Source organism: Bufo gargarizans, chromosome 8 (assembly GCF_014858855.1).
Source record: "Bufo gargarizans isolate SCDJY-AF-19 chromosome 8, ASM1485885v1, whole genome shotgun sequence".
Classification (NCBI taxonomy): Eukaryota; Metazoa; Chordata; class Amphibia; order Anura; family Bufonidae; genus Bufo; species Bufo gargarizans.
In genome coordinates this window covers 167,587,433-167,601,264 of record NC_058087.1, presented here as the reverse complement: position 1 = coordinate 167,601,264, position 13,832 = coordinate 167,587,433, and the positions used below count along the sequence as shown (strand labels likewise).

Genomic DNA, 13,832 nt, shown 5'->3' with positions numbered 1-13,832 from the left:
TCAACTTTTGGCCAGAGTAGAGAATGATTACAAAGAGCGTCTCTCTCTCTCTCTCTCTCCGGAGGACCATTCCTGTCCTGCATTACTCAGTGATTTAAATGGGAAATGTGCAATACTTAATTTCCCCTGTGGTGGCACTGCAGGGAAATTGAACACTTCCTGTCTGGCTTCCCCACCGATTACAGATGATCGCTGAGGGTCCAAGCAGGAGGACATTTTGTGCTCGGTTTTCTTTTGGTCCAGAGACCCTTCTAACAAGAAAGGAAGTAGAGAATTTCTTTTATTCTACTAAAAGGAGTAGGGGCTTGTGTATCTCTTGACAAGACTCATCTACTAATGGAGAGCCACTGACTGAGCAGCATCTCCCACTCCAGCAGTCCTGGAGGACCATGCATTAGGCCTCTTTCACACGTGCGTGATGACATCTTTGACAAGATGGTCAACAGTGATGGCCAGTTTGCAGGGTTCGCCGACGAACACATGCGATCTGCCATCTTTATTCCCAAGTCCGGCGATGCAGAGGTAAGTCCTTACCCTGAGCTGCTCTGAAACACATGCGGTCACCAGGAGCAGGCAGTTCCGAGAACAGCCTTCATCGAGCGCAGGCACAGGGTAAGGACTTACCTCTATATCGCCGGACTTGGGAATAAAGATGGCAGATCGCATGTGTTCGTCAGGCGAACACTGCGAACTGGCCATCACTGATGGTCAGTGGTTCACTCACGAAGATGTCCAGAAGGATCTGTAGTAGGTCCGTGTCAGTTTTCTTGACCTCCGTGTGTCACTGTATTCCACGGACACTGCTAGACTGAAAACTGGTTCCCAGGGCACCTCCTAGCGACAATCCATGAAAACTATGGATGGCATACGTGTCATGTCCATGGTTTTCATGGATCAAAAGACTATAATGTGTGTGAGGAACATGGCCAGCACACATCCTGTTATCCACTGATGTGTGAAAGGGGCCTTACATGCACAAACGTTCACCTGAATGACCGCCAACTAGGGACCCAGACCTACCATGTTCAATGTAACGGGTCAGGTTGTGGTTGGATTGTACCTCCCACTATGGTACATACAAAGTGTCGCGCTGCGCCCCATGTTGTGCATTCTCTAGGTTATTCGATAAAGAAAGAGGAGGAAACACATGGACACCACGTAACCCCCTAAAGACCACATAGAAGACACCTTCATCTAATTAGCGACATCCCAGATGACGTTCCTAGGGAAGTTTCCATTCATTATGAAGCACATATTGGGTCTGAGGGTCACACGGCGAGTAGAAGAATTCTGTGCACTTCCTGATAGAAGGCGCAGGACCTATAGTAACGCTGAATAACAGGAAAACACAGCGTCCTGTTCATTGTGAGGAGTCCCCGTCACTGGTGTGAACTGTACACATACAGGAGATGCCCATCTGACCATCACGCTCCATGTAAGCATCTCACTTCAGGGAGAACTTGCACAACATTGAGATCTGCTGAAGGGAGAATATTCGGTTCCCTTTTCTTAAAAACATCCCGTGTTCTTGAGGAGATAGGTCTGTGTTCCGAGAATATCTGCTGACCCGTCACACCACTCCGACCCCGACACCATCCACTTTGCAGAACGTCTTGACATGTCTTCCAGAAGCTACTGCCAGGGAAAGCTGAGTCACAACTGCTGTGGGAGCTGAAATGGAGGCTCTATATGGTTGTTGTCACCCAGCTTTCCAGGAACAGATATGGGTGAGGAACAGGGAGGTCTATATTCAGAAAAAATCTGCTGTGTGGTCACACCACTCCGACACCATCCACTTTGCAGAACGTCTTGACCGATTCCTTGTGCTACTGCCAGGAAAAGCTAGGCGACAACTCCAGTGGGAGCTGAAATGGAGGCTCTATATGGTTGTCACCCAGCTTTCCAGGAACAGATATGGGTGAGGAACAGGGAGGTCTATATTTTGAAAAAATCTGCTGTGTGGTCACACCACTCCGACACCATCCACTTTGCAGAACGTCTTGACTGATTCCTTGTGCTACTGCCAGGAAAAGCTAGGCGACAACTCCGGTGGGAGCTGAAATGGAGGTTCTATATGGTTGTCACCCAGCTTTTCCAGGAACAGATAATGAATGAATAGAATTTTAAACCACTTGACAGAAGAGGGCGACTCAAGGACTTAAAAGGGGTTGTACCATGAAAAATATTCTAGTTTTCAAACCAGCACCTGGATCTGAATACTTTTTTTATTGGATTTAATTAAAAATTTAACACAGCCACTCAGTTATTCAATAAAATGTATCTGTACAGCGCCACCTGCTGTTTTCTTTCTTCTCATTTCTCTGTCCTGCTTACTGAGAAGGCCGCACATGCTCAGTTTAATCGTTCAACTGCCTCCTGAGCTGTGATAGGGGGGAGCATGGACACGCCCCCTGAGCTGCAACAGAAAAGACACGCCCCCTGAGCTGTGATAGGGAGCGCATGGACACGCCCCCTGAGTGCAGCAGAAAAGACCCTCCCCTTGAGCTGTCAGCTTGATATAAATCTATCAGAGCAATGAATGGAGAGATCTCTGGACCCATGTGAGGTACAGGGCTGGTTCTAGCTTTGTTAGAAAGACTGTCATGTACCGTACTATATGATGTCTCATTTTTTACATTAATCATGGGATAACCCATAAGGCTATGGTCACATCGCCACATGGACTCTATCGGAGGTTCTCTCATGTGATGGCCCCTTATTTTATAAGTCAATGGGAGCCCACAAGGCAGATGTGAACCTAGACTTACCACCTTTACTGGGTTTAGAGGCCAAGTTGGGGCCTCTAAATGAGGAGGAAATTTTCCACCATGGATCTTGCAGCAAAACCAGTGTTATATGCAGATTCTGCTGGGGATCCATCCCTGCTCCACCGGAAGTGCCGAAATACGCGGCGTGAGCCCCAACAGAATGCGCATACATCAAGACAGCTCATTTAGGGCACATTACAAAATATGACAACATCCAAAGCAAAGCAAAAAATAAAAACATAAAAATAAATTAAAAATTCCATGTATGGCCACTAACCCGATCCTGGATTCCTGCCACGGTGCGGTTGACATGTCTCAGCGAATATGTCACTCTGTGAATGCCGTCGCTGGTCTCGCCGTTGCCATAGAAACCAACAGCGATGCCGGCACTGCAAGGGATAAACGGAGCAGAAATAAACTTCCCATCATGTAAAAAACACCTTAAGGAAAAGCGAAGAAGTCTCAAATCCCAGCGAAGGAGGAGCTGAAGCAACATTATAAGCACTGGGTAATGCATCAAAACGACTTCCCACTCAGAGATTACGTCAGGATAAAGTAGGGAAACATTTCCTAGTAATTCCATTGGTTTTCCTTCTAGATTTTAAGGGTATGTACACCTTTTCCCCCGTTTTTAATAGTCTTGATTAAAAACAAAAAATACTTTGTGTATACAGCACCTAGGCAGATCTATGCGTTTCCATGGTAACAACCTAGAAGCAATCCCTGTGTAACTTTCAGAAAGCGGCAGGCAAGATCAGACTACACAGGGTCTGTTTGAAGTCTGTAACCATGGAGACACATAGCCCGGCAGAGGAGCTCTAGGTTCCAAAAAAAAGGGGCAGATTTTTAGGTAACCTATTTGCAAAGTTGCCCAGTTTCTTTTATTCTGGATGTATTGGAGCAATAAAATAAAAACGGATTGCAAAACTATACATACCCTATTTTTTCTAATCAGCATGTGTAATAAATACTGGGCAATGATTATTAAAAGGGGCTGTCCAATTGTATCTTAAAACAGCACCCGTCAGCAGGATCAACCTCGTTAAAGCAGGTAAACTGCCTTCCTTGCTGAATAAAAATGTCTCGTGTAAATCTGTTCAGGCGATCCCGAGAAAAGAGATGTATTTGTTATGCAAATTAGGTCTTTAGTGCACCATGGGCGTGGCCACTGCTAGAAAGCTGAGGAGCACTGAGGGGCTAGCCCCACCCCTGCTGAACCAAAGTCCTCATAGCATAAAGCATAAAAAGGTATTTTCTCAAAATCACTGCAACTGATTAGCACAAGTCAGGTATCATTTTAAATCACCAGAATCAACCCTATACTGCCGTTAGGGTTAAACCTGCCGAGATGTGCTCATCTAGAATATAAAAGAATGTCTCCGGTATCCAAAATTTCCCATGCTCCTCTAAACTTGTACTTAGGGTCCATTCACACGACCAAATGTCCGGGTCCGCATCCGTTACAAAATTTAGCGGGACGGGTGCGGGCCAATTCATTTCAATGGGGCCGCAAAAGATGCATAGTTCTGTTCGGCGGCCCTGCAAAAATATAGAGCATGACCTATTCTTGTCCGCAATCGTGGACTAGGTTAGGCATTTCTATCATAGGGATGGCCGTGTGTGGATTGCAAAACACTGACGGTCGTGTGAATGGACGCTTAGAACAGCACCTCTAAACCGCCTGGGGGTCATAAATCAAACCCAATTACCCTGGTCCGATTCCATCATGAATGAGGGGGGACCAGGATGGGATAATACGACAGCAGCAGCTGACCTAGATCCGCCAGGACACGTGCAGGGAAACGCCGGAGGACAGAGAGCTTCACCGGCAGCCACAATGATAGATTGACGATCGGCGCTCTCAATGCTCTAGTAATGGCGCGCTCCTGACTGCAGCAGATTAATGCACCGTCCTCATCAATGCTACATCTGTCACATACGTATGGCAGGGCCAACGCCAAAGGAGATTCCTTCCCAGAAAACAGGATTATTTGACATTCGACAAGTCTTCCACTGCTGCAACGCAAAAGCTTCCGTGCCTCCGTTCCGCACGGCTCCTTCCCGTTTGCCGACCCATTAAAATCCATGGCATGTTGTGTATTAGAAAATATCTCACTTCAGCGGATGGCATTTATCCTGTAGAGAAAGTTAATACAAGGCACTTACTAATGTATTGTGATTGTCCATATTGCCTCCTTTGCTGGACTAATTCATAATACACTGCTCATTTCCATGGTTACGACCACCCTGCAGCGGTGGTTGTGCTTGCACACTATAGGAAAAAGCGCTGACCTCTCTGGTGGCCGGGACCGTAGAAGCACATATACACAGGCCTGCGCAGCAGCTTGCATACCGCCAATCTCGTATCTGGAAACGAGCAGTGTATAAAGTCACGGAAAGATGAATCCAGCCAGCAAAGGAGGCAATATGGAGAATCACTATACATTAGTGCCTTGTATTAACTTTCTCTACATGATAATTGTCATTTGTTGAAGTGACACGACCCCTTTAAGGACTTTGCAATGCACAGGGTGAAATCCGCATGGAAATACAAAAGAAACGCATAGATCTGCTGGGAGATTCACAGCAGAAAAAGCGTGCAGCGTGTGAACTAAGCCTTACACATCTTGCACCTATAGCATCCTTGACTGGACTGATACATGGCAGCAAACAGGGACTGGTGCTGATATAGCTCACAGAAAGCTGTCTGGACTAGATCCAATAGTTGCAAAATCTCAGCCGTCACAAGTCTTATCTTCAGCCTGTGAAAGATTTTGAGGAGGAAACGAAACACAGACGACGAGGAACCGAAACATAAACACGTCCAGTAAGGCTCACGGTGCAGACAGCTGCAGGCTGATGGGAGTCGGAGTACTGCAGCACGGGCTGGATCCATTTTTAATAAGCGGATGCCATTTGGTCGATCCGTCTCAGACTTGCTGATGTTTAGGCGAGAACTACATCAATATATAGATGCATAAAGCTCCCTCCGTTCTCGCGCGCCCTCGACCCCTACGAGTCCCGCTACATAGGCACAAAATCCCCGAGCACCTTTCATTCAGGAGCTGCACTCCCTTGTCTCTTGGCTTGTGTACACACACATACCGCCAGGGTAACCCGATTCCCTAGCACAGTGAGGAGTATTTAGGTTACTCTGATCACAGTCACCGTCGTGGAGGAAGAATCGAGGAATCTGCAGCGGAGCAGAATCAATTATATAACGTGTCCAATAAATGTGGACTGGGAACGTCCTGCCACTTCTTGGATATGATGTGGAGCGCAGAGAGTGCAGCCACTGACCTAGCGGTACAGGTACACTACCCAGGGCGCAGCAGACATATACCATCATACAGCAGGTTTTTGGGCTACAGGGAAGTCATTGAGAATTATATGCCCCCTGCCAGTGCCCTGCTCCAATATACATAAGGCATTAGCGGGAGACCATAATTGTGAAAAATACAAGAAATTAATAAAAAATAATAATCAATGATTTCCATAAAAAACTAAAACAAAAAAAAAAAAAAAAACACACACACACTCCGTCAGGCCCCACAACCAGCACAATGTAGGGTAGGCCCGCTGAGGAGAAAGGGTCAGGGGTAGGATCAAATATGGAGTCAGCAATTTTGGCAAACAGATGTTGTGCAACGGGTTAGAAAACCTATTTTATCGACTTCTTCCCTTTTGTCTGAAGGGACGGTCGCGGTGTCAGGAGGTCAAAAGGATATCACACCGACTAAAAATTTACTAGGTGCCTCCAAGGGTCACTCCGCCAGCCGACAACTGCATGTCCGAGAGAGAAGACGCACTGAGGGCTTAGAGGGGCTGTCCCATGATATCAACATATCCCCTGTCCACAGGATAGTGTCTAATCAGTGGGGGTCCGACCACTGGGGTCTCCCTGACAATCCGCACTCCCTTTGTTGGGACTTCTGAAGAAAGCGTTTGTGCTCGGCCATCTCCGGCAGTCCAACAGAGCTGAATGGAGAGGAGGACGCCGCTCTGTCCAAAGGGAGGACACGGGGCCCTGTTCTAGGGATAAGGGGACAACCCCTTTAAAACATGGATGGGGAAATCTTTGTATGAGCAACTGGACGCGGCATCTTAGTCTCTGTTCACACTGTGCTTTTGACCTATGATTGCACCCAACAAAGCCATAGGATCCTATTACACTGACAGAGGCCAACAAAGTCCTATTTTGAACTAAAGGGACTGAAGATGGAGGCCTTGGTCACCAAGAAACCTTGACCTGCACCGACTCCACTGAACATAAGGATGTGATGATGCGGTACGGTCACCAATAAAAGATACTACTCTCAATGAAGGAGCGAGTTGTACATTTTGACACAATTCATGGGAAGTTTTCTTACAACCCTGCATCCTACCATTCCTCTGTAATTCCTCCTGGAAATTCCCCTTGCCTGTCCCTAGCGCTATTAGCCCTGATTAGACGGTGTCACTTGCTGTAGAGACATGCTTCATTGACAGGCGGAATAGTAACAGCCAGTTGTCAAATGTATTCATTCATTTCCAAGGGGAATAACAGAGGGACAGCACTATGCAGAGTTCTGGGGAATATAAGCGTTTATGAACATGCTGATGTCGGGAGAGGCGGCGGATCCTTCGCTGATCATACGGCACAAGGCCCCTCCATGGATAAGACACGAGATTCCACATCAGTCGGCCGCAGGAATCTCTCGCCCAGGCTCTCTGTTCTTAGAAAGATCTCAGAAGTGATGATTAATTCTGGGCTTACACGTCGGTATCTGAGGAAATCTTCTATTCTGGGTGGAGAGAGACGCCTACTGTGGGAAAGTCACGGCGAGCTCCCGTCTCCCCGCAGATCTGAGGATGCAAGTGCTCGCTCCTTCCCGGGGCCGGCGAATGTCCCTGCAGACATGGCTGCTATAACCAGACTGCGCTCGCTTCTCTACCGAGTGGGCAAACATGGAAATATCCGAAAAACCGTGAACCTCATCCCTCTGCAGCCTGTAAGCAGAAAGCATTAAAGGGGTTCTCCGGGCTACTAATATTGATGACCTATCCTCACGATAAGTCATCAACATCAGATCGGTACCCCCGCCAATCAGCTGTTTGACAGCGCGCGCAGTGTGCAGGTGTCGTCTGTGTTCCTGCTGCTGCTATGTCTATGGCGAGCAGGAAGAGAGACGGGAGACGGCACGTGCACACTGTATGCGCCTTCCCTTCATACACCTGATCGGCGGGGGTGCCGGGTGCCAGGCCCACGCCGATCTGATTTTGAGGACCTATTTTGAGGATATTAAATGCCCGGAGAACCCCTTTAAAGTAACCGCTCATAACCAGCATATTCCACCATTAGATCAGCTTCTGGGAAAGCTGGATGGCAGCCACTTCAGCCGCCACGTGCACGGTCAGCTTTTTCGGGTATCCAGTGCCACGGATATGAACACTGCTGAATAGGCAAGGAGATCTGCCACGTGGGAATTTGGGAAAGCACAAGAGGCCCCGCCAGCGGCCAATAAAGGCGGCTCAGGCAACAACAGAAATGGTCATTAAAGGCGTATTCACATCGCTCTGGGACCCCCAGCAAAGAGGCTGGATCGTTCGTTTAAGGGCTCATGCACACGACCGTGGTTTTCGTCCGCATCCGATCCACATTTTTTGCAGGTTGGATGTGGACCCATCCACTTCAACAGGGCCGCAAAAAAAAAAAAAATTAAAAAAAAAAAAAAAATGTGCTGTCCGCATCCGTATGGCCGTACTGTGGCCCCGCAAAAAAATAAAATAACACGTCCTGTTCTTGTCCCTTTTATAGACAAGGTTAGGACAGTTCTACGGAGGGCAGGATGTTCTGTTCCGCAAAATGCCAGTATCCATGTTTTGTAGATCCGCAAAATAGGCAATGGTTGTGTGCATGAGCCCTTAAAGGGGTTCTCCAAGATGTATTACAGTTTGGTAGGGCGAAGAGGGGGCTGTTTAAAAGTAATCACCTTTAAAACCTCCCTATCCCCCACACTCTGATCCATGCTGGGCTTGCAGTGATGACATCACATTCAACGTTCATGTGACCACTGCGTGGCCAATCACTGGTCAAGAGTGTAGGAATGGCAACCTACCGCTGAAACCAGAGATTGACTGCAGCAGAACAATAAAGGACACGTCACCGCTGCAGGACTGTGCATAGGCCATCAGTATCTGATCGGTGACTGCCCCACCCCTGCCAATTCCAGCTATTCACTTCAATGGGACTGAGATGCCTACATCATGTGACCGACGAACATGACGTCACTGACCTAGGAATAGGCTACGGTGCTCACAAGGTGCCACGGTCTGATCGGCAGGGGTGGTGGGAGTCAGACTTCCACCATGCAGATACTTATGACCTATCCTGGGGAGAGGACATCAGTACTGAACATCCGGAGAACCCCTTTAAATATTTTTCCCTGAAAAACAACGCCCCAGTCACCCGGCTGCCCAGGGGATCGCAGCTGTCCCTATACACTGGAATGGGGCTGGGTGGCAGATCTTTGCACAGCTGCTGGTCGGGGGATTCACAGACTATAAATGGGATGCAGTCCCTTCATTATCAGCATCGGAGGGGTCCCGGCATATCCTTGGATATGTGAATACCTCTTTAATATGGGACCTGCCCCGGCAACCATCTCACCTGACTCTGAGCCTGAGTTATTGTGTTACAGTTACTCCTATTACTTAGTTATTAAAGGGACTGTACACCTTTGTGGACATTTCCTACAGATCCCACAGTGTGACCGGACTGCCGGTGGTAATCATACTCCGATTCCGACCGCTGGGTTCTGGCTCCACTTCTGCAGGTCTCCTCGCTTCAACATCCGGTTTGACGATGGGTCATGTGATTGCTGCAGCCAATGACTGGTCACAGCGGTGACATGTCATCCATGCGTCATGTGATGTATACACAGTCATTGGCTGCAGCAGTCACGTGACCCAACGTCAAACAGAATGTTAAAGGTAACCTGTCACCGGGATTTTGGGTATAGCACTGAGGACATGGGTTGCTAGATGGCCGCTAGCACATCCGCAATACCCAGTCCCCATAGCTCTGTGTGCTTTTATGGTGTAAAAAAATGATTTGATCCATATGCAAATTAACCTAAGATGAGTCCTGTACGCGAGATGAGTCAGGGACAGGACTCGTCTCAGGTTAGTTTGCATATGGATCAAATAGTTATTTTTACACCATAAAAGCACACAGAGCTATGGGGACTGGGTATTGCGGATGTGCTAGTGGTCATCTAGCAACCCATGTCCTCAGCTCTATACACAAAATCCCGGTGACAGGTTCCCTTTAAAGCTGGAAAACCCAGGATCTGTAGAGCCAGCGAGGTAGTGATGGGCCAGGAACCCAGTAGCAAGGATCCGTGCCGAGGAGGGGAATGATTGGCTTAGTTGTCTGCCGAAAAGATCCACAAAGATGGACAACCCCTTTAAAGTAACTCAACAGAAATGACCCCATCATGCCAAGGACAGGGCGGAAGAGGCGAAGCAGGACGCGTGAATCAGTTCCTTCAATACCAGTGTTAATTTCCTGCCATTTTTTTTATTAATTTAACATTTTAAAATAGTCACCATTTGTTCATAAAAATTTCCCAAATTAAAAACACGTCTCACCTGCACACGAGGGTCGCGATGATGACACACCACGCGGTACAGCAGCAATCCGCATTCGTGTTTTCTTCTGTCTTACGATGGCGGCAGCAGAACCAAAAGGAGTAGAAGAGCAGGAAGAGAAGGTCGAGGGCGAGGCAGGCGAGGGCCACACAGCTCAGGAGCATCAGAGACTGCAAGAGAGAGGAAAACCCAATTATAACGGACATGCATCAGGCAGAGCGCACCTATCGCCACTGGGACAGCGGAGCGGATTATCTCTCTCTAGGAAAGCTGGGTGACCACCAATATGGCCACCACCTTAGTGTCAGTCATGAATGGGGTGTTCCATTTTAATAGGTATCACGAGAATATGCCACCACTTTGTGATACAACCTCTCTAACGACCCTAAGGGTGCATTCACACGACCGTATGCAATTTGTGGTCCGGTTGACGTCCGTTTTTTGGGTTTTTTGTGGGGCGGATCCATTGTAACAATGCCTATTCTTGCCCACAAAACAGACAAGAACAGGACATGTTCAATTTTTTATTTATTTTTTGCACGGACATACTGTCCACATGTGATACGCGAAAAAAATTAAATAAATGCGGATCGGACGGGGAGCAGATATACGGTCGTGTGAACGGCACCCAAAATGATGGGGCTGCACGGTTGATTTTCAACCACCTTAAGAGTTTTCACTGCGCAGCGACGCCCCCACCGTCTGTCCACAGACTAGAAAGTGGTCCGCGCGCAGGGAAGGGTCCTAGGATCCCTTCCTTCTCAGAGGTCAGAAAAGTGGTGATAACCAATATGGCCCCCAAGTGTCCCTCAGCACCAAATGAAACAGCTACCCCTCACGGTAGGAAGGCCGAGCGATGGACGCTGGGTTATAGTCAATTTGGCTGCTGATCCAAATCCCTGTGCCATGATCCCTTTTGTGGAGGATGTAGTGCGCGGGGTACGGAGAGCGGTGGGCGGAATTTATTATCCATTTACTAAAAGCGGGTATGAGAACACCTTTAGCGAGTACTGTAGGCGGCGCAGGGAACGCCCCCGTACACAGACACTGTAACACGAAAGATTAGAACCTGCCAAATCCACTGAGTCACCAGCCCGTTACTGAGCCCGCGCTGTCATTCACACCGGCGCGCTATTAATGGGCGACGCTCCCGCCTTCCAGTATCTCATCCACAGACCGCAGAGAAATTAAAAGGGCACATTACCTGACCATTCCACATCGTGAGCAAGGGCACTGTATGACGGCACAGATTAGGGACCACCAGGCGGCGCCAAACGGCACCTCGGGGAGTATATGGATACTCTGCAGCATGAAACGCTGCACCAGGGGCCCGGACCAGAAAGATCCAGAAAACGGCAGGGTGCAGGATTTGATGGGGGCACTCTGGCTTGTGATGCAGTGGTCTGAAACCTGCGGCTCTCCAGCTGTTGCAAGACTACAACTCCCAGCATGCCCTGAGAGCAGCAGAGATCTGTCATTGTGCAACAGCTGGAGAGCCACAGGGTTGGGGACACTGCCTCACGTCAAAGGGCTCGTTTATATTGACCCTAAAATCGTGCCTAGGCTTTAATACAAAAGACGACCCCAGAATAACACCAGCGTTTAAAGGGAAGGTTTCACCAGACCCATTGTATAAATCAAGTTCTTATGTTTCACATATTTCCCCTTGCTATAGATAACACAGGATACACCATTGGCAACAGGTGATGGCACAGCCTATCTACCTCCCCTCCCTGCACAATGACCTCTGCACAGGTCACAGCTGACTCTCCCATAAAGGTCAATGAGTCCTTTAGGCCTCTTTCACACGGGCGTGAGTTTTTTTGCCCGGATAAGAGCCGGGTGCGTTGCGGGAAAATGCGCAATTTTTTCTGCGCAAGTGCAAAACATTGTCATGCGTTGCACTCGCGTGAGAAAAATCGCGCATGTTTGGTACCCAAACCCGAACTTCTTCATAGAAGTTCGGGCTTGGGATTGATGTTCTGAAGATTGTATTATTTTCCCTTATAACATGGTTATAAGGGAAAATAATAGCATTCTGAATACAGAATGCATAGTAAACCAGCGCTAGAGGGGTTAAAAAAAAATAAAAAATAATTTAACTCACCTTAGTCCACTTGATCACGAAGCCCGGCATCTCCTTGTGTCTCCGCTGCTGATGAACAGGACCTGGGGTGAGCTGCTCCATTAAATACAGGTTAAGGACCTTCGATGACGTCACTCCGGTCATCACATGGTACGTCACATGATCTTTTACCATGGTGATTCACCATGGTAAAAGACCATGTGATGACCGGAGTGACGTCATCGAAGGTCCTTAAGCTCTATTTAATGAAGCAGCTCACCCCAGGTCCTGTTCATCAGCAGCGGAGACACAAGGAGATGCCGGGCTTCGTGATCAAGTGGACTAAGGTGAGTTAAATTATTTATTTATTTATTTTAACCCCTCTAGCGCTGGTTTACTATGCATTCTGTATTCAGAATGCTATTATTTTCCCTTATAACCATGTTATAAGGGAAAATAATAATGATCGGGTCTCCATCCCGATCGTCTCCTAGCAACCGTGCGTGCAAATCGCACGGCATCCGTACTTGCTTGCGGATGCCATCCGATTTTCACACACCCCATTCATTTCTATGGGGCCTGCGTCACGTCAAAATCGGAAAATATAGAGCATGCTGCGATTTCAACTGAACGCACAAGTGATGCGTTAAAAACATCGCTCATGTGCACAGCCCCATAGAAATGAATGGGTCAGGATTTAGTGCGGGTGCCATACGTTCGCCGCACGGATCGCACCCGCACTGAAAACTCGCCCGTGTGAAAGGGGCCTTACAGTCTATGGTCCATGTGGTTGCTGAAAAAAAGTTATGGGTGATACATTCACTTTACAGACGACCCGTCCCCTCCCCTGGCATGTCTGTTTTAGTAACTACTTGCATTCCCCATGTAATACCAATTCTGGAGCCTCTATTCTTCTAATTCTATTGGGTGCCATTCCTTTATTATTCCTGCTAGAAGGTAATAATGAATTTGCAGCAGTTTGCAATGAAGGTCCAGATGGTTGTTACCAGCTGAGGGTGTGTCCCTGCACAGTCTAGCACTGATTGGATAGTGTCAGGCTGCGCAGGGACCCGCCCCCAACTGGTAACACCCAGCCGGACCTTCATTGTATACTGCTGGCAATTCATTCATACCTTCTAGCAGGAATAATAAAAGGAATGGTACAACATGGAGCCATAAGAACAGATGCTCCAGAATTGTTATTCCATGGGGAATGCAAGGAGTTACTAAACCAGACATGTCAGGGGAGGGGACGGGTCGTCTAACTTCTTGCCAAAATTCACAAACCCATATGGACTGAAAAGCAAAAGGTACAGAGCCGCTACAGACATCGCCGCAGAGTGAACACAGTACAAAGCTTGGAAGAT

General features: G+C 48.0%; 1 protein-coding gene across 3 annotated transcripts in view; it reads right to left on the bottom strand.

Moving 5' to 3' along the window:
- Positions 1–13,832, bottom strand: part of TTYH3 (tweety family member 3) — a 78,108-nt gene that overhangs the window by 38,389 nt on the left and 25,887 nt on the right. For all 3 annotated transcript variants that reach the window (XM_044305124.1, XM_044305125.1, XM_044305123.1), the window contains exons 2-3: positions 10,401–10,570; positions 3,046–3,157 (exon numbers count right to left, since the gene is read on the bottom strand). In XM_044305124.1, coding sequence (XP_044161059.1) covers positions 3,046–3,157; positions 10,401–10,570 — 282 coding nt within the window. The remainder of the gene's footprint in view (positions 1–3,045; positions 3,158–10,400; positions 10,571–13,832) is intronic.